Genomic DNA, 27,545 nt, shown 5'->3' on the forward strand with positions numbered 1-27,545 from the left:
CTTCGCGATTTTACAAAAAATAAGCCGATAAACCAACAAAAAAATATTTGTTTAAAACTTTTAACCAAATTTTGGCAGTGCTTTAACTTTCCATTTTCTTATTTTTCCTCTTTGTTCTATTTTTCTGCTTTCTCTCTCATTCTTTCTCTTTTTTCTCCTTTCTTATACTTTGTCATCTTCCTCATTTTTTTCCTATTATATTTTCTCTACTTCTTCTACTTCCTCTCCACTTTCATATACACTTCCTTCTTCCTTTTTATTTCTTAGTTTCTTCTCTTCTTTCCTTTCTTGTTTTTTTCACTGAATTCCATTTTTTTCTTTTGTTGTTCCCCTTTCTTTGACCCTATTTCTTTTTCTCTTTTTTATATTTCCCCTTCTTTTTTTGCCATTTTTCCCCCTTTTCTTCGGCGCTATAACTTTATTTGTCTTATCTCTTTTTATTATTTTTCTTTTTTTCTATTTCCTTTTTATTTCTTCTTTCTCTTCATTGACTTAATTCTTTTAATTGTCAACTCTCTTTTTATTTTGTCTCTCTTCTATTTCCGTGTAATATTTCTCAGTTTATTTTGCTACTCTCTATTGACAAATAAAGTGGGGATGGATTGGAATTTTTTTTCGACTCGGATGCAAAAGATTAAGGAAAATTCTTTAAAACAGGGGTCGCCATTCTCATACTCGTTAATGTGAGTCACACATACATATGACGAAAACAAATTCAGCTCGAGCATAACCGTTGTTCGCTTGTGCGTATTGATTCATCATTGATAAATATGCGAGAAGACGAACTGCAATCATACATGCTTAGGGGTTTGTTTGATACTGATTCATTTGTCAGTAGTTAGCAAACAAACAACTAATCAAACGATAGACAGTTATGCTTGCTTAGTTGTCTGTTTGCTACTGGTCTATTTGTCAGGACTTGGCAAACAAACATTAAACCCAGCATAACCGTCCTTCGTTCGTGCTTATTGATTGGTGATTCATAAACATGCGCACAAACGATTGACAGACATGCTTGCTTACATGCCAGCCTAATATAAACACACGCAAGTCATTTTCTGTAAAAAATGTCTCATGCATATACAACTTGTATGAGAGCAACCAATTTTTGTTCGGCGTGACATTTCGGTTTGACGTCTGCCCACATGTTTTAAGCGGGAGTCATTGGTACCGTATGTCGTATCGCTGTAGTCGCATCCCTAACGTAATCAGCTGTTTATCGTTACGATGGTAAACCAAAAACCAATTGGTTGGCTACGATACGGTTACGACCTCAGCGGCACCAATAATCGATTGCATTGATTCCCATAAGGTTGGTTTAAAGCTGCAGACATTGGTGCTTTATCGGTAACCGTATCGGTACCCTTATAACAGCTGATCCGACCAACCTTATGGGAATCAATGTAATCGATTATTGGTGCCATATCGTAACGCTAAGGTCGTAACCGTATTGTAGCCAACCAATTGGTTTTTGGTTTTTCGCCATATCCATAACCTAAAAATATTTGAGTTGGTGAATTTAATAACTTTTTATAGATTTTATTCATTATGTTGGATACGTTATGACTAAGAGATTTATTTTTTGTAGAATATGTTTGTAATTTTTTGTGTTTTCTTCATATTTATGAAATTTTCGTATAGGGTTACGTTAGGGATACGACTACAGCGATACGACAAACGGCACCAATGACTCCGGTTTACATTGTCGCAACGCATGCCTATTTCGGTTAAGGCAAAAAAAGGCGTTTACATGCGTGCGCTACGCAAACGCAATGCGTTCTTATTAGGTTGGCATGTTAGTGGTTTACATTTTACTGATATTTTTGTGTTAAAACCTCTTACATCGCTCAGAGGTTCTAGCAAAGAGTCTTTCACACAGTCACATTCAGTTTTACATTTCTTTTCAGCATATCTAGTTCTAAAGTTGAAAAAATAACAGTATACCCACTTTTAATAGGCATTCATTAAAATGCATGACTTGATTTAACAAACTGCCATATACGATTCACTGCGCAAAATTCACAGCCATCAACACAATAAAGTTAAGTGCAAAGAGACTAAAAAAAGAGCAATTTTACCATATAAACAATTTTTATAACTTATATCTTATCGACAAATTACATCTCGCAAATCGATTTTTGATGAGCCCACAAAACAGGCAACAACCAGCTTCTTTGTAAAGCAAAACAAAGATGCCAGACTTGCCCAGAAATAAGTCATTCATTCATTGTTTCAACTGTCTGTCCGTTGTCTGCCATCAACACTAGAAATTCATGACAAGCATTGGCGTGGTAAAGCACGCTCGCTTCCTTTGAACGTTTTGTTGTCATTTATAGCATTTTGACTTTTTTGATTTTTTTATTTTTGCTAGAGGACAGCACCATTGTTTTATTAAGCATTTACCATGTCTAGAGTGTGAATTGAGTGCCTTCTTTACAACAACTTCGCCTTTATTAATTCATGAATTCTTGTTTTTTTTTCTGTCTTTTTCTTGGTCTGCTATGGTTTGTTTTTTATACACCGCTCCCATCAACAACAACACTACAACAACATGCAAATTACTGCACACAAATTTGCAAAATTTCAAGAGTATAAAAACAAACAAAAAACTAAAAGCAATTCACTTTTCTTGTCACTTGCTTGAGTTGGCCAGAAGTTGTATGGAGTTTTTGATGCGTCTGCTCGCACCGCCCGCATCCCGCTGCAAGCGAGTACTTCGAAAGACTTAGCGGACGTTGTAATTAAATGGACGCCGTGATGACTAGACGAAAACGACAGAAGAATGTTGTCACTGCCAACTAAAAGTTGCTTGTGATAGCCTAGAGTCTAGTGTCTAGTATTATGTCTCACGCCTCCTCATGCATCACGCCCCATACAACTCACTCTCATTACAAGCTGTAAACTCTTGAATACGAGAAGTATTTAAATTGTTGTTAATGTGTTAATAATGAATGGTACAAAGTGGACGAAGAAAAGTCGTGTCGTAAATTTCACAAGCAAAACGGCACTGTTCAAGGAATGCTTGGATAAAGGGTGTGTTTAGCTTCGCGCTTTAAACTGTGATAAAAAAAAACAGCTAGTAAAAGAGAGGATAAGGGAAGGAGAAGCTATCAAAAATAAGAGCACAATGGTACTCATTTTCTCTTTCGGGTCCAACTATCAAATATGTTGATTTTCGAGAAGTTGCTATTGGTCGGTATTCTACCTTTCTCTCCTCTCTACTCTAGCACTTCCTCACTCACTACCAATGTCTATCCCCTTTTACCTCCTTGTCTTTTACTTCTTTTCTTTCAATATAACGTCTATATCTCACAATGTTCCATTCCCACCTCTCCCATTTTTTCCCGCCTATAACTGGCCCTCCCCTTTTACTTCTTTCCGACATTCCACTCCATCTATTTCATCTACGTTCAGTTTTCCGCTTTTCTCTTTTCTTCTTCCCCTCCCATTACCTTCCCGTCACGTTTTAATCCGCTACTTCTTTTTATTCCACCTTTCGATCACTCAGTCTTTATACTCTCTCTGTCTCTTCCTATCGGTATTGTCTGCACTCAATGCGCTCTCCTCCTACTATATCTGCCCATCCATATCCCTGCATCTTCACCCTCAACCTTACCCACAGCTTACTTTCCCCATTTTTGCTTCGAACCATAAATAGCATTTTTAGTGGGTCGCACGTAGCCTCGTTTCTGAAAAGTCCGCTGAGAGTTAAACTGTGCAAAAAAGCAACCTTTATACCAAAGGAAATCGAGCTTATATATAAGACTTCTCGGAAAAAGCTATTCCAAATGTACGTGTACCAAATATCAAGTATTTGGGATAATTAGTTCCAGAGTCCATTGAGGACAGCAATGTCATCTCGGTACGTTTCCTTACCGTGACGAATAGAATCATGGAAAGAACGTTGGCAAAACTATCTAGTAGGGCACAAGAATGTGGCTTTAGTTTAAGGAAATGCAAACCACCCACTGTCTGTCTGCCAAGAATAAACGGCCAGAAACCAATATCTAGCTATATGGGCTTGCAAATTGATATTTGCTTAGAATGGAGCCAAAAGCTAAAAGTTTGATGCACCAGGCGATGGAAAGACTGGTGCCAGCCTGTGTCTCTAGTGCGTTGCGTGATTCTCAAGCTTGTTGCACCAGCACCGCAGTGATTTTGGGGCTGACACAGCGCACAAAGAAAGTGCTATGTGAAGAGCCACTTGACCAGACTACAACAAAAAGCGGACAACGAACTTGCTCAATAGATTTAGAGCCGAAAGAAATAAGCATACACCAGTCTGTACCGCGTATTTTAAGAGGATTAACGACCTGCCAATAACATATCGTTTTTTCGACAGGATTTGGGCTCAGGAAAAAAAGTTCCACTACGCATACCCAAAAAAATAATTTTCGAACCTGCAAAAAAAAATGGCGAAAGGGTAAATTTTTCGACCAAAACACTCCCCAAAACCCAAAAAATATTTTTTTCTTCTTTTTTCAAAAAACTGTTATAAAAACGTTGGTGATAACAGTTTTTTGAAATAAAAAATATTTTTTGGGTCTTGGGGAGTGTTTTGGTCGAAAAATTTACCCTTTCGCCATGTTTTTTTTTTCGCAGGCTAGAAAATTATTTTTTTGGGTATGCGTAGTGGAACTTTTTTTCCTGTGCCCAAATCCTATCGAAAAATCGATGGCGCGATATCGGTTAATAAATCGACCGTCTATTGTGTATAGCATGGCTATCAACATTCAAGTGTAATGGGCGGCTTTTCGTCAATTAGTCGCAGAGAAAAAAGCTACGAACGAAGCCTACTACAGTGTAGCCAGTGCTCCAAAAGACTCTGTCTGCTTCTACTTCTGGCCTACATGCCAAACTGGTCAAAGAAAGGTTAAGATCATATTCATACCAAAACCGGGGAAGCCCGAGCGACTACCCTCGTTGTATCGATCAATTAACCTCAGTTCCTTTTTTCCAAAGGCGTATGGAGAAAATTTTGGATTAGAGAATTCCTAAATAAACTTGCTTTGTGTAGAATTTGAAAAGTTTTATAGTATAAGAATATAGCACTCTGGGCCGCCATTCAAATAAAGGCATAGAAAATAGCAATGATTACGGCATGCTGTTCAAGCTGAAAAGAAGAAGAGTCTGAAGCTGGGAGGAGTAATTGAAGCAATTTTGGTGACTGAGGGATGCAATCACGTGGTTATCTGGAAATGATCCTGAAATGACGGCGAAATTATCCCAAATATAATTCCGAAATTTCGCTATAAAAGTGGCAACTAAACACGAAATAGTCTGGGAACTATCCTGGGAATAATTTTCAAATAATCTTGGAATACACCCAAATTAATCCAAAAACGGTTCTGAACTTATTTTGAAACAGTCTTGAAATTATCTAAAAACTAACATCAAATAGTTTCAAAATCATCCAGAAAATATTTTCAAAATGATCTTGAAATGATCCAGAAAATAGACACGGAAACAATCTCCAAATGATTTTGAAATTATCTTGAAACATATGTACTTCAAATTATCTAAAAAGATTCCGAAACTTACAAATTCAAACATGTACAATGTTCACATTGTCGGATTCTTCCAAGCCGGGACCAATCATCGGTCTGCCACCATAGACTGTATACGTCGGCAATCAGTCACCACCAATGAGAACTACATTTTCAAGTTGCGGATCGTTTCCATGTCATAGAATCGGCACTGTAATTTGTAACTTTTATTTGTGATCATTTTGCGATAGGTTGGGTACCAGTCGTTTAACCTGGGGGATACCTACATATCATGCCACAGCAACTTTAGCCAACAATAATGCAGTTTTATAGGTGAAGGTATGCCCCATTCCACCTGTATAGCAACATACTGTAGCCCCTTGAAAACCTTTTCCTGTTTGTTTGTTTTTTATTGGTTAGACTAAAATTGCTGTTAAGGCTCTTATCGGCACCAAACGTAAATTACTTTCCTTCTAGGTCGGAATGTCTACCGCCTTGGCCTCCCTTGGAGCTCCCAATAGGCTCAATTACAGCCAAGGCGGTTGAAGGCCAATTAATGCTATGCACAACCTCAACTAAAGTCAGGAAATCACATTTACCCAATTCCTTCAAACCTTAACAAGTTCAACGTATTTGATTTATTTTTATTATATTCATGTCTTAAAGTTCTGTTTTTTACTTCAATTCATATACGACAAAGTAAAGGTGTCTAAGTTCGGGTGTAACCGAACATTATATACTCAGCGTGAGCTTCAATTGCACATTTCATTTCAGATAAATTACTTTTCTACATAACACGTGGCACCGCACGTTTAAAAAAAATGTCTCCCCATTTCTTCTTACAATAAAACTTGATAAGTGATATATCATTGATTCAAAACTATTTTTTGCTAAGTTATAGCTTATTATTCTAGTCTTTAACCGATTCCGTCCATTTTTACTAGAAATATTTTCTGCTATAGGGAAAATTTGTGTACCCAATTTTATTACGATCCGTTAATTTTTCTTCGAGTTATGGCTCATGAAGTTTTTCCTATTTATTGTTATAAAGCCAATTGGGAAATGAAATACTATTGATATAAAGCTCTTTCTTGCAAAGATATAGCTTATTTTATTCGTCCACGACCCTTTTTAAAATCTTTTATACAAAATTGGGCGTGGTCCTTAACCGATTTCGTTAATTTCCAACCTCTCTGCCGAATTTTGTTACGATAGGTTTAACGATTTTTGATTTATGATTAATAATATTTTTAAAATTGATTTTATCACAGGTGGGCGGTCATGCCCATTTTAAAAATATTTTTCAAATTTTTATCAAGAGTCTCAATATCAGTCCACAGGTCAAATTTCAACATTCTAGGTGTATTATTACTAAATAATCAGGTTTTTTGTTTTCCAAAATGTAATATATATAAAAAATGGGCGTGGTTATCATCCGATTTCGCTCATTTTCAATACCAATCTATTCTGGGTCCAGATAAGCTCGTGTACCAAATTTGGTGAAGATATCTCAATATTTACTCAAGTTATCGTGTTAACGGACGGACATGGCTCAATCAAATTTTTTTTTTCGATATTGATGAATTTGATATATGGGACAACTTGAGTCTATATCTATCTCGATTTCTTTATACCTGTACAACCAACCGTTTTCCAATCAAAGTTAATATACTCTGTGTGCAAAGCACGCTGAGTATAAAAAATTACACCAATTAGTCAAATACCGTCTGCTAAACCAAACAGGATACAATTTCACGCAATTAGCAACAAATTATCAAAATACAAAAAAGATAAATCAACAAACTCCTTTAATAATTTAAATCCAACAAAATTAAGAAACAACTCCAACCAACCAATCGACCAACGAACAGCGAGCAGTGCTTCTTCAATAAAGCAACAATCAAAGCCGATAAAGCGAATTAAATAAATTAAATTGCTTTAGCGCAAATATACACAATAAAACCAAAATAAACCACACACAAACTGCAACAAAAAAAATAGCAGCAACAACAATCAAATAAATGCAGTAATATTGCGCCATTATGCCTGCAGCAACATCAAAAGGTAGTAAATTTATCCATAGGTAAATTACTCCTTCATACACACACACACATACCGACACATACATAGACACAATAAAAGTGTTGACTACATACATATGTACATCCGACGCTAAGGATGAGTCATAGCTGAGGTATGAGCAGTCGATAAGTTTGCGAAATTGCAATAGAAGAAGAGACAACGCCAGCAGCTGCAGCAGCAATTGCAGCGTTGGCGCATTTCATGTCTGGCTGATTGGTTGTTTGGCCGTCTATCGCGCATACAAGTTTCACGAAAACGGAAAGCGTTTTGCGGAAAGCAGTAAGTAAAATAATAAAAGAGGTATGGAAATTTTAAGTTTTGATGGCGCCGAACAAAATACAACCAGAAGTAAATATTTCATTGTGGGTTAGGCTGACTCTTAAAAAATAAATACTTGGGGCGATTTACTTCCGAGGAGATTTAGACGAAGCTTCCCTTCCAATTTGCTTCGTGCTCCCTTTTAATTTTTCCAAGAATTGTAGGTCCCGCCAACTCCAAACGGCATCTATAAGGCAGATAAGTTTTCACTGAGAATCTTTTCCTGGCAGAAATACACTCGGAGTGTTTGCCAAATCTCTTCTTTCTAAATTTTAATGTTACTTTGCCCGATAATTAAACCCATGACCTCGTTAAGGTAGGCGGAGCACGATGGCACCACGCCACGGCCGCCGCTATCATTCCCTCTGTGATGCGAAAGGGTTATTGTTAAGACGATGGAGTTGAATCCAGGATCTTCGGTGTGTTAGGCGGAGCACGCTACCACCACATAACGGCTACCAAATCACTGTCGCGCTTTTCAGGCGGAAGTAGTAGCTGTGACTAAAGCAGTAGAAGCACTGGAGGAAAATACCTTAAACTGCCGTGGAAACAAGCGCGGGGCTGCAAATTGCAGGTCTTACAACCTTAAACTGTGCCCTGTGCTTGCGAGGCTAGGACTCCAGCTATTAAGAGTGATACAGCGCTCAAATCTAGAAGCAGCTAGCCGCATAGGTCCTATAAAGCTTCTCGTATTTGGCAAGAGTACGGAGTTATTTTAACATAGGTCCCGATTTTTGATAGGGGTCTATGTGAGATCCTCACGGACCGCCCAGTTCAACCTAACTTAACTCAAATTAGGAAAATTTTTAATTTAATTTCGAATTTATTTAATTTGGGAAAAATTTAAACAACATGACATCAGGACGGACAAGCTGTTTCGATTATACCTTGTACATCTCTTCAAAGCCTTTTCTCCCGAGATTGGGATTCGAACCCGCACTCATACGATGGTTGAAGTGTTACACACGCATGCAGACACGTCATGCCTTAGTTGTTGTAAACTTATCCCAATTGGCTTCCTTGCATATTTTATTCTTTGCTCAGTACATACTTTGTATGTAATCATGTGTTAAAGTTATGCTTTTTGTTGGTAAACTCAAAAGGTTACAATTTATATTCAAAAAGTTGAAAATCGAGTTCAGAAAATTTATTTCAAATTCATAAAATCACATTTCAATTTCAGAGTTTCCAATTTAAATTCAGAAAACTGCAACCCATATCCAGAAATTCTGAAAATTACAATTCAAATTCAAAAACTTACAATGCAAGTTCCTTAAACCACAATTGAAATGTCAGAAAATTATATTTCAAGTTCAAAATTTATGTTTCAAGTTCAGAAACTTACAATTCAAAATCAGAAAATTGAAAGTGGAAATTCAAGCCCAGAATTTTCATTTCAAATTCAGAAAATTACAATTCAAATTTAGAATATTACAATCCAATTTTAAAATATTTCAATTAAAATTCAGATGATTAGAATTTAATTTCAGAATTTTGATTTCAATTTCAGAAAACTTCAATTCAAGCTCAAAATTTTGATTTCAAATTCACTAAATCACAATTCAAATTCAGAAAGTTAAAATTCAAGTTCAGAGTTTATGTTTAAAAATCAGAAATTTACAATTAAAAATCAGAAAATCACAATTTAAATTCATAAAGTGAAAAGTCCTGGAAGTCAATTTATTCAAATTACAATTAAAGTTTAGAATATTATAATCCAATTTTAAAACATTACAATTAAAATTCAGTAAATCACAATTCAAATTCACTAAGTTTCAATTCAAGTTCAGTTCAGTTTATGTATAAAATTCAGAAACTTACAATTCAAGTTCAGAAATTTACAAGTTAAGTTCGGAAATTTCGCTATCCGTTTTGAAGACTCTATGTTGTATACAATGGTAAGGGTACCTTTTTGAATTTTATATAGAAATTCTGACTTGAATTTTAAGCACTTCTGGGTATGAAACCAAAAAAAAATTTATTTAAGAGTAAAAACAAAACTATTGGGAAAACTCGACGTAAAAGAAAAGCAACAAACAGCCAGACAACAAAAGAAAAAAAGACGATTGTAACGCGTTAACAACAAATAGCAAAGCGACGAAGCATATGTATCAGAAACAGTACAACCGCCACAACTCAGCAACTCATTCATCGAATTTTTGTTGCCAACCGTTGACGACAGCAGCACCAACATTTAGCACTTTTTAGCAACCGTAGAGCAAAGTACAAGTTGTGGACTTAAGGCATGCGAAGCATTGTGGACATTTGAAGAATTCTCAATTAAATTTTTTCTATGCAGCAATGCAAAATTTGCAACGACAAAAAGAAAACTTGTTCATCAAACTAGGAGTAGTTGTGTAGTTTCTTTCGTTTTTTCTCCTTCGCTGATTTTTATTCGCAATTTACAAAGTAATAATGTACATAATTGCTACATTGCGAGCGTTGAATCGAAGTGGTGATAGTTGAAAGATTGCAGACGAAACGACAGTCAGTGGCAAAGGTAATCATCATCGTCTGTGCGCTGTTTGGCGAGTGTCAATGTTTGTTTTATTGCAATCGTTTTATTATGTTTTCTATTTTATTTGCTTTTTAGTGCTTTGTTTTGTTGATATTTGGTTTTTCCTTTTTTTGTTCATTCTCTATTTGCCATCAACATGATAAGTAAGGAAAGCTATTAACGCTGGCGTTTTCCTGTCAGGTGGGAGGAGCAAAATTTACTAATGACTGGAAACATTTATTTAGTTATATTTAACGTGTGCATAGATAGATATGTATATAAAAAACAAAAAAATACATTGGAACCTTGAATAAAAAAATCTACTAACATGACGCTTTACCATAATTAGAAAGTCGTACGTACAAGACGTCGATCGTACAAAGTATCGTCTTACAAACATATGAAGCATATTCTAACTTAATTTTTTTCATAATGCTGTCATACAGCTGTCACTGTATCGAAAAATTGTGAATCATTTTTAACTACTTAATATAGTTTATATAATTTTGTATCCATGTCAATGTTATTTGATGCCAAAAGTGTGGCTCCAGCTTCAATAGGAAATAAAGTACAGCAGATGCTTCCGGTGGATATTAGGCAGCAAAAGCCATGGAGTGTTGAAGGAACAGCAATGAAACTCCATAAGCTTATTTAAACGTACATACATATGTACATATGTATATGCAGACGATTTAAAAATTTGTTTATGTATTTCTTTTCGTATTAAACCAATAAACTTTATTCAATTTAGACATGCGAAGGTGTAAAAATCGCATACAGTTCAAAGTTGTTACCTAATTTGTGGTTATGATAAGTTATGCCATGTTATGTCATGTTAAGTTATGCTATGTTATGTTATATTATTTTAAGTTATGTTATGTTATATTGTTTTAAGTTATGTTATGTTATATTTATAATAATTTAAGTTATGTTGTTATGTTATGCTATGTAATATTAAGTAATGTAATGTTATGTTGCGTTATATTATCTTATTTAATGTTATATTATTTTATGTTATATTGCATTATGTTATGTTACATTTTGCTTTGTTATTATATGTTATGTTACACTTTGTTTTGTGGTGTTATGTTATGTTACACTTTGTTTTGTAGTGTTATGTTATGTTGTATTACGTAATTGTTATGCTATTTTAATAATGCACTACTTGAAATGAAATTCCGTCCTCCGAACCTAGTGATGGACGAGAACAATATGAGAAATATTAATATTAATGACCCAACCACCGATAGAATAGACCCACGAATAGCGCCAGGTGGAACCATTCCACGAATCTTAAAAGGCTCAAGGGCTAACTGAACTCCTAATAGCGAGCATAACTCTCTTCGGCGTCTAATCCCCAACTGTACATGTTTGACACCGCAGACAAGTTATAGAGAGCCATCTGGGGAGGAACGCCAATCAACACCACGATAAATGTCGTAGCAGAAGTGATAGATGCCGTTAAGAAAACCGAGGCAGCATGCCATCTAGCAAGACCGGTAGTTTTGCTTGTCACGATGAATGTCAAAAACGCGTTTAACTCTACTTGAGGCAGTTGAACGCTCTTTCAAGGAACTGTAATATCTGTTAGTATCTTAAGGCACTACCTGAATCTAGGGTATTTAAATGAAATGACTCACTATGAAGGAAGGGTGAAGAAAACTGGCGTAGCAGTCACGGTTTTGTACTAGACGCCTAACTCTAGAACGTCCCTTTGCGCAATCGCTTTCGCTTTTACACGCCAGAAACCAGCTTTTAAGTTGATGCGCATCTGTCCCACTTGATTGAACGGAACACGGCTAACGCTCCTTCTTAAAGCCAAAAAACAACACAATTCTGCGTCGTGTGTACACCCACTGTGCATGTGGAACACAGCAAAAAAATTATAAAGAGCCGTCTGAGGAGAACGTCCCATCAACAGCATTGGGGAGCGCTCTTCACAATAGATGCCTTAGCAATCAAACAAGACCAGTAGTCTGCCAGCCATATGGGATGGCATGCTTAGGGTACTAGAAAGCTTTTCAAAGTACCGCAATCCTAGAAGTTTAGGCGTACAATGAAACATCGAAAGTATCGAACCAATCACAACGCAGAGGATTTCTGGATATTTCTTCAGCTTGTCACATTGCATTCGTTGATGCAATCACAAATTTATATTTCCTTATTGAGTAGAGCAAAGGAATATACGACTTCGTCGCTGAAGCCAGTGGTTCCTGAACTGAATTCATTGTTGAAGCGACCACACGGAGATGTCACCTTCTACCTGGTCCAGCTTTTAACCGGACACGGTTATTCGCGTAAATATCTCCACTTCAATGGAAAGGTTGAAAATACGCACCTTCTCAAAATTCGAACAATCCGTTGAGCAGCGAAGACGGTGAGGACATGGGAGGTTTTGGTGGGTAGTCCCTCAAAAGGGGAGGATACTGCTGTATACTCAAAGAGTTTCGCAGGAAGGCTTCTACGAAAATCACCAAAAATGTTATGTTATGCTAAATTATGTTATGTAATATTATTTTGAGTTTTGCTGTATTACGTCTTCTTTCCTATCCTTTTCTTGCCTTAACCTTTATAAGAAATCCTGGTGTCTAATAGCACTCATAGAAATCTATAATATAAAAATAAGTCGGGTTTTCCTTCCTGACGCTATAACTCCAGAACGCACGAACTGATTTCCACGGTTTTGCATTCGTTGGAAAAGTCTTGGGCTCCGTGAGGGTTGTAGCAAAGAAAATTTAGGATCGACGCACAGGGTCTCGAGATATAGGCCAAAACATGGACCCGGGTACCCCTGGAATGTGTTTATAGAATATTGATAACAAATGAAAGCTGTTGATGAGTGCTTTAGTAGAGGGTAATTTTCATACCCCTGGGTAACAAGGGCCTCGAGATATAGGCAAAAACGTGGACCCGGGTACCCCTGGAATGTGTTCATAGAATATGGACAACAAATGAAAGCTGTTGATGAGTGCTTTAGTAGAGGGTAATTTGCATACCCCTGGGTGACTAGGGTCTCGAGATATAGGCCAAAACGTGGACCCGGGTACCCCTAGAATGTGTTTATAGAATATGGATATCAAATGAAAGCTGTTGATGAGTGCTTTAGTAGAGGGTAATTTTCATACCCTTGGGTAACAAGGGCCTTGAGATATAGGCAAAAACGTGGACCCGGGTACCCCTGGAATGTGTTTATAGAATATGGATAACAAATGAAAGCTGTTGATGAGTGCTATAGTAGAGGGTAATTGTCATACCCCTGGGTGACTAGGGTCTCGAGATATAGGCCAAAACTTGGGCCCGTGAACGCCTAGATAGTGTTTTTACATTATGGGTATCAAATTGAAGCTGTTGATGAGTGCTTTAGTACATGGTAGTTTTCATACCTATTGGTGCCTAGGGTCTCGAGATATAGGCCAAAACGTGGATCAGGGTAACACTAGGATGTGTTTTTACATTATGGATATCAAATTGAAGCTGTTGATGTGTGCTTTAGTACAGAGTGAGTTTTATGCCGCTGGGTGACTAGGGTCTCGAGATAGAGGCCAAAACGTAGACCCGGATGCACCTATAATGTGTTTTTACATTATGGGTATCAAATTGAAGCTGTTGCTGTATGCTTTAGTACAGAGTAAGTTTTACACCGCTGGGTGACTAGGGTCTCGAGATATAGCCCAAAACGTGGACCCGGATACACCTAGAATGTGTTTTTACATTATGGGTATCAAATTGAAGCTGTTGCTGTATGCTTTAGTACAGAGTAAGTTTTACACCGCTGGGTGCCTAGGGTCTCGAGATATAGGCCAAAACGTGGGCCCGTATACGCCTAGAATGTGTTTACATTATGTGTATCAAATTGAAGCTGTTGCTTTATGCTTTAGTACAGAGTAAGTTTTACACCGCTGGGTGACTAGGGTCTCGAGATATAGGCCAAAACGTGGACCCGGGTACCCCTAGAATGTGTTTATAGAATATGGATATCAAATGAAAGCTGTTGATGAGTGCTATAGTACAGGATAATTTTCATACAACTGGGAAGCTATAGTCTCGAGATATAGCCCAAAACGTGGACCCGGATACACCTAGAATGTGTTTTTACATTACGGGTATCAAATCGAAGCTGTTGCTGTATGCTTTAGTACAGAGTAAGTTTTACACCGCTGGGTGACTAGGGTCTCGAGATATAGGCCAAAACGTGGACCCGGGTACCACTAGAATGTGTTTATAGAATATGGATAACAAATTAAAGCTGTTGATGAGTCCTTTAGTAGAGGGTAATTTTCATACCCCTGAGTGGCTGGGGTCTCGAAGGCCTAGATAGTGTTTTTACATTATGGGTATCAAATTGAAGCCGTTGATGAGTGCTTTAGTACAGGGTAGTTTTCATACCTATAGGGGCCTAGGGTCTCGAGATATAGGCCAAAACGTGTATCAGGGTAACACTAGGATGTGTTTTTACATTATGGATATCAAATTGAAGCTGTTGATGTGTGCTTTATTACTGAGTAAGTTTTATGCCGCTGGGTGACAAGGGTCTCGAGATATAGGCCAAAACGTGGACCTGGATACACCTAGAATGTGTTTTTACATTATGGGTATCAAATTGAAGCTGTTTCTGTATGCTTTAGTACAGAGTAAATTTTACACCGCTGGGTGACTAGGGTCTCGAGATATAGGCCAAAACATAGACCCGGATACACCTAGAAGGTGTTTTTACATTATGGGTATCAAATTGAAGCTGTTGACATGTGCTTTAGTAAAGAGTAAGTTTTATGTCGCTGGGTGACTAGGGTCTCGAGATATAGGCCAAAACATGGACCCGGATACAACTAGAATGTGTGTGTAGTATGGATATCAAATGAAAGCTGTTGCTGAGAGCTTTAAAGTAATTTTCATTGTGATATTCGATTTAGTCGCATCAACCTGGCAAAAGTGATAAATATGCATGCGAAGCCCAAATAAAGACATGACTATTTACATACGTCCTATTCTATTTGCCTGAAATTTGGTATATAAATTTGCCTATATTAGTATTTACGATGCTTGTTTCCGGGAAGTAGACCAGAGACGGACTGGGACTGGGATTAGGACTAGGACTGGGACTGAGACTGAGACTCGGAATGGGACTGGGACTGAGACTCGGAATGGGACTGGAACAAAATACATACCACGCTCTGGGACTGGCAAGAAGATATGAAGAAGAATGAGAAAAACTTGAGAGAAAAGAGAGAGAGGAGACTGAGAAAGAGATAGAATGAGACGAAGATGGAGATAGATGAAGCGAAAAATACGGAGGGAGGAGGGAATACAAAGATTAGGAAAAAGTGTAGAGGGGCGAGGGCAGATTTAGACCGAAAAAGCTTATTAAAATGTATGCAGATAGACCAAATTTAGGGCAGAACAGCGTCTGCAGGGTCTGCTAATGTAATAATATAGTCAGCAGACACCGGTAATTCTTTACTTCAAAGGGTTACGCAAAAGTCCATAGATTCTCCCAACCAAAGATGTTTACTCATGTTTTAGCCATGTCCGCAAAGAGATTGGGGGTGTATTAATCACTGTCGGTAGGGCTTTTCCGGATATGATCCGGTACTACCGCCTTCTGGCACCAGCCAGATTGTCTCGAAAGTATTTATTTTTTGGCGCCCCTCAACTTTGGGGTCTGTGGTTAGTCACTTTCTTCTTCTTGTAGTCACCTCCGCGCTTATATTATAAGGCGCTTAACCCACTGGGGAGGAAAAAAAGCTGGTAGAACTACGGCTCGCTGACTAGATCATGCGGCAAGTAGCATTATACAAAAATAAAGGATAAACATTAAATAAACTCACCTGTCGTATCCATGTAAACAATTAATATACTAAAGACAATCGCAAAGGAAAGTATGCATAGCACAACTGGCAATAGTTGACGATAACGTGATGGACCGAGTAGTCTGGGATCAAATTTCTGCGACTTTTTACAACCGTTTGACGATGAAGATGACGTAGACGTGGACGAGGACGCCGCTGTTGCTGCGAGTGCTGCTGTTGTCGCCGCCTTAGAAGTAGATTTTAAGGACATAGACGATGCCATTTCCCGTTGATTATGATGATGATGGTGATGGTTGTGCTGCTGATGATGATGGAGATGTTGATCTGAATGATGATGCGGATGATTGCAACCTTTATCGCTGTCACTAGTGCCGCCGCCGCTACCACCACCACAATCGCTCGCCGCCTTCTGACAACAATTACTATTACGTTGATGTTGTAGGTGATTTTGATTTTGTCGAAAATGTGGCGCAAGCCTTGTCGGCGTTGAAAGTGGCGAGGATAATGTGCTGGCCGATGGTGTACTTAAAGCACTACTTAAACCACTAGCACAACCATCACTGATGGCATGTATGGGCGAAGAGTTGGAGGAGGCACAGGGGTCGGCTATAAAATAATCATCACTCAAATTAGGCTGATAATGAGGCTGCTGTTGAGGCTGTCGGCTATTACAATCGTATGCTGTTCGTCTAAAACGATGCCCCATATTATCCGTTTCATCCACATCCGCATTGGAGTAGTCTTGTAAATTTGTCGCATTAGCAACAGCACCGCCAGTGGCTGACCATCGCAATGTGGACGGAGACGGCGCACTGTCTACACAGTCTTTGGTTGTATGTGATCTACTATTTTTGGGATTTTGTATGTAAACATCATCATCAGCGCCATCATATGAATTCAGATCGATATCATCAATATATGCTAAAACCATCGCATCGATATCGATACCAGCATCAAGAGCGGCAGCAGCATTTGAATTAGGATTCGCATTGTAAGCGAATTTATTATCCAGCACCACATCCACATTTTGTTGTGTGGGAGTTCGCACTGGCGATAAACGTGGAAACGCGCTATTCGTGGTATTTTTTGTTGTTGTGGTTGTGATTGGGTTGTTTTTTGTGGCATTTTTGCTCGCTGCGCTTACAGATTTAGTGGGTGTTGTTTGTCTGCTACCACTTAAACTCGTTGTCGCACCAGCCGATTTATGTCGCCTGTGATTTGTATGCGATTTATTGGAATTTTGTCGCGCTGTAAGCTCAGCTCGTTGTAACTGTTCGACTGCCAAGTCTGGATGCGCTGAGAATTTCGTAGACATACTTTTTTCTTTTTTTGGTTTTTACTCTCTCTCTCTCTCTCTCTCTCTCTCTCTTTTATGGGATAATCGGTTTTTCGATGGAAACTCTTCTGTGACGTGCTAAAGTTTCCCACTCGAATTTACTAGAATTAATGTTTTCCGTTTGAAGTGGTGATTTGGGTAGCACATTTTGTATTATTTTGCATGAAAAGTTGTTTTTGTTTAGTAATCCAAGCTGAAAAGAGAAGAAATGTTGATAGGATTGCAGAAGTAAAAAAAATTTAATTCTTAAAGTTGTTAATTCTAAATTCTAATTCTAAATTATTAGAAATCTGGAGACGCCTTCAGCGATTTTCATGATAAACCTAAAAAAGGGATAGCCGGAAGCCGGTGATTTAAAACCCCCAACTATCATCAAGTTAAGCTAATTTTATAATTCGCCTGGTGAGCCTCCAAAAAAGTTATTTTTCAGTTCTTGCGCCCTTTTAAAGAGGTATTTTGTTGTTGTTTTTGTTGCAGTTGTCGTTGTCATAGCAAAACATTTCCCGAAGGTTTCGATAGGTGTTATCGATGTTGATGAGTCCCTTGCTGTATATAGTTACGCTAAGTTCTGGAACTAGCACCTTAAAGTGCCATGATGAACGTGAAGCTAGCGAAGCACCTGCCGCGGATCAATAAATTAATAGGCCGTTATTTTGTGGCAAATTAGTTGCTAATTAGCTGCGAAGAGCAGTAATTTTACACGCTTTTCGAAATACTTTTTTTTTTGGGATGCCTCGCTAAGTTCACGTTAAGTTTGCGAAGCTCTCTTAAAAAAAACTGACTTATACTACAATGACCGAAGTGAGACTTAGCTGGTGTTTTGTCGCGTAGGAGCTATTTCATATGAAATTTCCTTCCCCTCCCACCCTCCTTATCGCCGCCTGCTGGTTTATATTTGAAACTGAATAAAATTAGCAACTCCTTATCTACTGCTATGGACAATGGTTTTAATACGTAAAAAAATGTACAAGATTCTCCTAGTGAAAATCATACGGACAGTTGGGTTATAGAAGCTGAGTAGCTATACAACTATGAATCGTGCTCTAGTGACCCTTGAATCCTCCGTAAGGCCGTTCCGTTGCTGTCGTTGTCGTAACGAGAAAAACGTAGGAAAGCCATTTAAGTGCTGCCAGTATGACAGTCTTTAGTTGGATGTTAATATGCACTTAGGCCTGAATGCATTGGGACCGTCAGTCGAGGCTGCCTCGGATGGAATATCTTAATTAATATTCTGTAGTTTGTCCACAGGGACCTCAGTCGCCTTCTAAACAAAGCGCTTTCTAGCACTTGAGATTAACTTGCTTGATGGCAGCATTGAAAACTTTCTTCGCTGCCGATTATGTTCAGTTTACAGACACTCATATCCACAGAACACTAGGGTTTCAAATCTTCGTAACCTGTGATATATCTTTTGCGTAGTTACTTTGCGTGATAAAGAGATATTACAAACATAGCGCAGACAGTACATGTTCTCTTGAGCTGTGTGGTTAGTCGACATGGTACTGTCGGTTATCCGAACCGTTACGTAGAACCTGATAGCACTGATGTAGTTCCTACTTCGCTTTAGGTTACCTTGAATGAAGCTTATCATAACTGGCATGGCAATTTAGCTTTTGGATCAGCCATAAGTGCTCTAATGGGTCCAGGAAGACGGCGAGCTTTTGTGATTGAAGCACGCACTACTGATTGAAGCAGGCAGCCTTTGGATGTTCATACCCGAGGCATTTAATGCAGCTTTACACTTCCCCTCGCTGTCTGACTCTGCGGTAGATTGAGCAGATAAGGATTTTGCCTTCTTTTACTAGCTGGCTGCTGAAATCCTCGTCGACTTCAATGCTCACCACTTTTTGCTCTCTCCAATTCGCAAAAAGAGAGAGGTGGGCTTGTTTGGTAATATTTTCTCCAAACTCTTTTCGAATGACGTCTGCGAACTTTCACATTGATTTCGATCAGTTTTTTATCCAAAATTTACGTGCTTTTGCCAACGCAGTTTTGGTAAGTGACGAAATTCTTGGCTCAGTGGGGCTGCTGTTTTGGCTTGCGGCGCACTAGCTTGGACCAAGGCTTCGGTGCGGTTTCCATATCTCCAGTGTGAGATCCAGAACTATTTTGTTCTTTCAGCCTCATTCATCACAATCGCTCTGAAAGACCTCATACAACTCTACGCTTACTATGATATTTTGATCGAGTTCTTGATACAAATCACAGTTCCAAACAAAACAAAATGCGTACAATAAAATTTCCAGGCAGATGTGGTATCGGCACGCGCCCGAAATTATTTCTGTAGCTAAAAGTTGTGTTTGTATTTAAAAACGTAGATGTAGTTAAACATACAAAAACCAAATTCAAAACCGAAAGGGAAAAAAGTCCAATGACCCAAACCACAAATATTTCAAATAAAAAGCAGACGTACAGTGATGTAGGAAAGTATAAAATTTGTTATTTGGTTGATTAGTTAAAGGTTGCTTATAAGTTAGCAACAAGGACTTCAGCTTCCAAATAATAAGCAGTACACATATGAATCTCGAAGAAGTATTTAAGAAATGTGGTGTCATGTTATTATGTGTGCGGTGCGTGTGTAATTTTCAGCAAATTTGCTCAACCACCAACTGCCGTCAAGCAAAGCAATCCAATTGGTGTATCCGAAAAGAAAACATAAAACATTTTTTTGATAATTCCTTTTTTTTTTCGTTTCTTTGGTAAATAGGGAAGTGCATATGAAAAATTTAGTATTTACTTTTGCTGCAGGGAAAAATAATGCCAGCACATGCGACATAAGGTACGAAAGAGACGGAACAAAAAAATTTACCACCTGTCAAAAATATTCAACGAAATATACAAACATATTTCAAGTATCTACACAGCAAATGACGCGTTTTAAGTATGAAGACGATGAATACTGCAGGAAAAATGAGTTAGCAGTGGAACTATCGAAAATTTTAACATCTTTGAAAAAATATGTGCTACATACATTCCAAAATGCACCATGGATACATTCAGTCTATGAGAGGTCTTTATTGACCGGCCAGTTCAACCAACATTCCAAAATAAATTTAATATAAAAATCATAGAAAACGGTGAGATAACCGGTGAGATAAAAGCGAAGGAGTACAGTGTTGCGATTAAAGAGAGAGGAGCAGAAGGAATGCATATTTACTCCATTTATATGCCAATGTTGATGATAATGACAGCAAAGCAATTTTTACTACATTTTTTTTTAAATTATTTATTATTCTTTAGCAACAGAAAAATATATAAAAATAAAATTAAATTTGCTGCATAGAAATGAAATAAAAACAAATACCAATAAAAACGCCTTTCTTTAAAATGTATTGAAATGGTATACATATATGTATATAGTATAACTTTAAATTTTTTCTCAAAACGTGTTAAAAAAACATAACGTAGATGACAATTCCTAAACTATTTTCTTTTCAATTTTTTTAGTGCAACATTGTGTATTTGTTAATAAATATTCATTTGTACATTTTTTAATTTCTTGTATTTCGGCTTTTTAGTTAATATATTCAAAGTATGTTTGAGCTCTAGGCCAATATATACATATGCTTACTAAAATACAGCAAATGTGTTTAAAAAAATGTATATATATTTGTCGAATGGTTTGTCTTGCCAATATTTCGACTTCAATCTGAAGTCATCTTCAGGACTGAAAAAACGAAAAACATTTATAGAGACATTGGTACATACATACATTATTATACAATTATCGCAAGTGCCAACTTACACTTATGACTGCACCTGGTCGACTAACTTTTTTAATATAAAATATAAAGTTAGTCGACCAGGTGCATTCATAAGTGTAAGTTGGCACTTGCGATAATTGCATAATTATGTATGTATGTACCAATGTCTCTATAAATGTTTTTCGTTTTTTCAGTCCTGAAGATGACTTCAGATTGAAGTCGAAATATTGGCAAGACAAACCATTCGACAAATATATATACATTGTTTAAAAACATTTGCTGTATTTTAATAAACATATGTATATATTGGCCTAGAGCTCAAACATACTTTGTACATTTTTTGTAAGTATTTTTTTTTTTAATTTGTTTTATATATTTTTTTAATATTTTTTTATATTTTTTTCGTTATTTTTTTATTATTTTTTTACATTTGTGAATAATTTTCTTTTTTTTATATTATTTTTTTATATTATTTTTTTATATTATTTTTTTATATTATTATTTTATATTTTTATTATATATTTTTTCTTATTTTTCTATATTCTTTTCATTTTTTTATTCTTTTTATTTTTTTTTTTTACTTTTTTTATTTTTTTATATTTTTTTATTTTTTTATATTTTTTTTTTAATTTCTATTATATATTTTTTTAATTTCTATTATATTTTTTTTTCTTGTTTATATTTTTGCTTTTATAGTTTTAAATTTCATTTATTTTGTTTATCAATTTTTTTTTCAGTATTTTACATTTCTCAGGGGTGACTCTATAATGTGGTTGTACGGTAATGTGGTCGTACGGTATCGTACAACCACATTATAGTCACCCCTGGTCCACCTTTAGGGCGATATCTCGAAAAGGCGTCCACCTATAGAACTACGGCCCACTCCCTTCTAAAATACTTTTTATACCTTCCATTTGATACCCATGTCATACAAACACATTCCAGGGCTACCCTAGGTTCATTTTCCTACCTGGTGATTTTCCCCTATTTTGTCTCCAAAGCTCTCAGCTGAGTATGTAATGTTCGGTTACACCCGAACTTAGCCTTCCTTACTTGTTTCCCTTGTAATTTTTTTTTAGTTATTTATTTTTTGTCTTTTTTTTATTTATTCATTTGATTTATTTATTTATGTATTTTATTCATTTCTTTTCATTTATTTATTTCTTTTTTATAAATCTTTATTTTATATTTAATTTTTTTTATTTATTTTTTTTTTAATTTTTTTATTTTTTTTTATTTTTTTATTTATTTTTTTTTTATTTTTTTTTTTATTATTTTTTTTATATCTTCTGTTAGTGGGTTTTTAATTTTTTTTTCTTGTATTATTTATTTAATTATTTCTTGTTTTTGCTTTTTATTTTATATATTTCGTTTTTTACGTACGTTTCTTTTTTCTATATATGTTTCTTTTATACGTTTTTTGTATGTTCATTTTATTTGTTTTGGTTCCTTTATTTATCTTTGTTGTATTACTTGGTTTTTGATCCTAATATATCTTTTTTCTTGTTATATGAAGGTATAACTTAAAAATGTTTTTTAAAGATAATACATCTCTTTCCTGTTTATTTTACTTTTTGATTATCTTTTTAATTTTTTCTTTAATTTACAAATAAAAATTAACGTGATTTTGAAAAAATATTAAACTGCAGCAGCTTAAGCTTTGATTGATATATGTACATACATACATACGTACGTGTTTTTAGCTTCTAAGCAAAAAAATATGAATTTTTATTAATTACCTGTAATTCACTTTAATGGTTTTTTTTTCTACTTTTTACTAATTCAAAAGTAACAATTTTTTATTCTTTTTGTGTTTTTATTCTTTTATGGTCTTACAGTGTTGAATTAATTTATTTTTTCGTGTCAATGAGCTTATTTTTTCTTTTTAAACTGTTTTTTATCCACTTTTTTTATTTTATGCATATTTTTATTTGTTCAAATATTTTTAACTTTTTCATTATCATAGAGTTTTGCATACTTCTTTATTTTTTAACTGAAACTTTTTTATATACAAAATTTTTCAAAATAGTTTTTTTATTATTAAATTTTTTTAGTCATTAAAAATTATTTTTTTCAGCAAACATATTCATAGTTAACTTAAATAAGAAAATATAATGATGCTTTACTTCTATACCTGCACATACAAAAAGTACACTTTCATACCAACTTGCATACATACATACATACATACATACACATAATTATACATTGGAGGCACTTTTAGTTTAGTTAGAAATCGACGCCATATCAGATACTTTTGCGCCTGCGCAACAGACAAATGGACCTAATGGAATGAGTTCAACAACGGTGGGGGTAGTCAACAGGCAGTCGCAAGCGCACCCCAACCCAGAATCACTAGAAACAAAAACAAATTTTCAAAAAATTTAATAACAACATGACCAGCAAGCAAGTGAGTTCTGTACAACAAATATCAACAAGCAACAGCAGGCAAATACCAACAAAAAAATTACAACAATAATAAACACTAAAGAAGAGTGCATGTAAAACACAACAAGAACAACAACTTTGAAGAGAAGAATAAAAACTAAAAACATTAGTGCCAACAGCAGATGTTTTTCCACCAGCCGTCGTCTGCCGTATGCTTCTTCTTTTTCGTCTTGCTTCAACAGCATTGCAGTTGGTACTTTATGAACCATAACGTACGTCCATTCAACAGTCCATCCACACGCTAGTCTTTATTTCACTTTATCGTTACCGCGACGGCGGTAAATTGCTGACAAAAATTTGGTGGCATGGCAGACGTTCGTATTGCACGCAATTCACCAAGGTAACAGCAACAACGATAGATGGCAATTAGTGGATGAAAAAAAGAGTTTGCAAAGAGTGAATAGCAAGTAGGTATACAAGTGTGGAAGGGAAGACGTTAGCATGTATAACGAGATATGAAATTAATTATCGTGATTGAATTTTGGAGTTTGGAAAGATTGGGAGTATTGCAATTGAATCGCATTTGTATTGAGCGTTAATAAAGTAGAATAGCAAGAAATGTTTGGATTCAGGCACGAGAAAAACTAATGAAAAAATTTAAAATAAATAATCAAATTTCTTAATTTTGGTATATACATACTAGACCGGGTCGATTTGTGGGGAGGCAAAAAAATCGCCCATTGCTCTGTGAAAATCATATTCTAGGGATCAAAATAAGAAACTTTGCCGAAGGAACCATACCTCTAAAGCGAGTTCTAGTGTCCCCCAATTTGGGTCGAACTTTTTGGTAGGGGCAAATTTTGAAAAATCCCACTTTGAAATGCCTATGTTTTTTCTTTTTGGAGTTTATTTTTCTCTTTAGAAATTTATTTAGTCAGAACATATGTAAATGAAAAAATGAATTTAACTTAGTAATAGAAAAGAAATTAAAAAAAAATTATTAGAAATTAGCGTGTTTACAACCCTTTTAAAACCAAGGCGTCACTGTGATGCATTTGCATGTCATAAACATAGTCGTGTGGGTTTTTTATTCAATCGTTTTAAAAAATGAAGGTATCACTGTGACACAATTGCAGATCGTAAAACTGCTTGTGTTGTTTTTTTAAGCCACAACAAGACACAGCAGGTAGAATTGAAATTGCCCCTACCCAAAAGTTCGACCCAAATTGGGGGACACTAGAATTCGCTTTAGAGGTATGGTTCCTTCGGCAAAGTTTCTTATTTTGATCCCTAGAATACGATTTTCACAGAGCAATGAGCGATTTTTAAATCGACACGCCCTAATACATACATAAGTACCACTTTATGTTTCAAACCGCCAATGTTTTTAATACAATGGTTTTTTAATCTTATTTATTGTAAATTATTTATTGGGCCAAATTTTATTTTTATTGTTTGTGGCAGGAGCCAGTTCGACCGTTTTAAGTTTATTTTATTTTGTTTCTTTTTCAATATTTTTCTATTTTTTATTCACTATTTTTTATACACATTTATTTTTCTTATAACTTTTTAAATTTTTTTTTTTTCATTTTTCTGATTTTTTATTGTTGTTTTTTTTGATACATATTTATATATTTTATAATTTAAAAAAAATTTTATTTTCTAATCTCATGTTTTTATACTCAGCTGAGCAGAGCTCACAGAGTATATTAATTTTATTCGCATAACGGTACCCCGTAACGGCATAAACTAATCGAGATAGATATAGACTTCTATATATCAAAATCATCAGTATCGAAAAAAAAATTGATTGAGCCATGTCCGTCCGTCTGTACGTTAACACGATAACTTGAGTAAATATTGAGATAAAAATAAAAAAAAAAAATTGAGATATCTTCACCAAATTTGGAACACGAGCTTATCTGGACCCAGAATAGATTGGTATTGAAATTAGCCAAATCGGATGATAGCCACGCCCACTTCTTATATATATAACATTTTGGAAAACAAAAAAAAAAACCTAATTATTTAGTAAATAATACACCTAGCATGTTGAAATTTGACGTGTGGACTGATATTGAGGCTCTTGATAAAAATCTGAAAACAAATTTTAAAATGGGCGTGGCACCGCCCACTTGTGATAAAATAAATTTTACAAATATTATTAATCACAAACCAAAAATCGTTAAACCTATCGTAACAAAATTCGGAGGAGAGGTTGCCTTTCTATAAGGAATACTTTGAAGAAAAATTAACGAAATCGGTTAAGGACCACGCCCACTTTTATATAAAAGATTTTTAAAAGTGTCTGGTATGTAAGATCCTGGTCGCCCATCTCAGATCGCTGTTTAAAAGGAACGAAATCGTACTATAACCACGCCCACTTTTTCGATATCAAAAATTTCGAAAAACCGAAAAAGTGCGATGATTCATTACCAAAGGCGGATAAAGCGATGAAACTTGGTAGGAGGGTTGACCTTATGACGCATACTAGAAAATTTGTAAAATTTTGGACAATGGGCGTGGCACTGCCCACTTTTAAAACAAGGTAATTTCAAAGTTTTGCAGGCTGTAATTTGGCAGTCGTTGAAATTATGAAATTTGGCAGGAACATTACTCCTATTACTATATGTACGCTAAATAAAAATTAGCAAAATCGGATGACGAACACGCCCACTTTAAAAAGAAAAAATTAGATCAAATTTGAACAAAAAAATTAATATCCTTACAGTATATAAGTAAATTATGTCAACATTCAACTCCAACATTTGTCTCGAAAGCTCTCAGCTGAGTATGTAGTGTTCGTTTACATCCGAACTTAGCCTTCCTTACTTGTTTATTTTTATTTTTGTTTTTGTGTGTAGATTTTCAAGTAGTGTCAAAAACGTCTCAGCTGCGATGGCACAAAAATGTGCAAATATAATTTGGTGGCTTTCAAATCATTTTCATTTGATTTTAGTTGACTGAAGTCAAACACATAAATTAAAGCTTAATTACACAATACAAAAATCAAAACAAAAAAAATGATTGTCATGCAACATTAAAAGCATTTCACTTTCATTTAAGTATGTACAAAAAATTGCATTCCTTGGAGAAATAACTTTGAGCATAGAAAGTATTTATAAATTTCATGAAAAAGTATGCATATAAAGTACCACGAAATGCAAAGCACGAATATAACTTTTCAGCTGAATAATTGAATAATTAAATTACTTAATAAATGCACATATTTAATTGAAAAACTTTTTTATTTTATTTTATTTTTTTTTTAATTTCAATTTTTTTTTTGGTATTTCTTGTGAGTTAAACTTAGTTTTTGTTGCATAGTCTTATTTATCATATTTTTGGTTTAGTTTATTTTTTATTTTTTTACAATTCGTTAATTTTTCTTATTTTTAATATTTTGTTTTTTAGCTTTGTCTTTTTGGTTGGTTGATTGCTGTGCTGCCCGGCTATGGAGCCGGGCCCAAGTAGCGCTCTAGGCGCCATTTTGATGCACTTTCTCCTGGAACCAATTATATGTTGGCTGATGTACCCTGCGGATTGCTTTACTCAAGCCACTTGGTTAAAACTATAAACTTACTGATGTCCTTGATGCGGCAGTTTGACACCGCCCTTAAGTCGGGAAACACATAGTTGCCTATTGTTCGGGACCAAAAGTTCGCGAGGGCTGGGCACTCACAGAGGAAGTGGGTAACCGATTCCTCGGCACTCTCCTGTCTACACCTCCTACACCTCTCATTAGTTTGGTGGTTCTACAGGTGTCCGTAGAGTATCAATCACGGATTGCTATTTTCCTTAGATAGGTGTATTTTGTCTTTTTACTTTCATTATTTTTATTATTTATCTTTCTGTTACCCTTCCCTTACTATGTTTTTTCCTATTTCTTTCTTTCTTTTCTTTATTTTTTCAAGTTATTTATTTACT

The 27,545-nt window shown here is 35.6% G+C and overlaps 1 protein-coding gene across 13 annotated transcripts in view; it reads right to left on the bottom strand.

Annotated features, from left to right (window-relative positions):
* S (EGF receptor activation regulator Star) overlaps nucleotides 1-27,545 on the bottom strand; it is a 199,166-nt gene that overhangs the window by 62,748 nt on the left and 108,873 nt on the right. For all 13 annotated transcript variants that reach the window (XM_067767322.1, XM_067767321.1, XM_067767320.1 and 10 more), the window contains one exon: nucleotides 16,209-17,719. In XM_067767322.1, the coding sequence (XP_067623423.1) occupies nucleotides 16,209-17,505 (1,297 nt within the window). In that variant the 5' untranslated portion in view covers nucleotides 17,506-17,719. The remainder of the gene's footprint in view (nucleotides 1-16,208; nucleotides 17,720-27,545) is intronic.

This window comes from Eurosta solidaginis, chromosome 2 (assembly GCF_040869045.1).
Source record: "Eurosta solidaginis isolate ZX-2024a chromosome 2, ASM4086904v1, whole genome shotgun sequence".
Taxonomy (NCBI): Eukaryota; Metazoa; Arthropoda; class Insecta; order Diptera; family Tephritidae; genus Eurosta; species Eurosta solidaginis.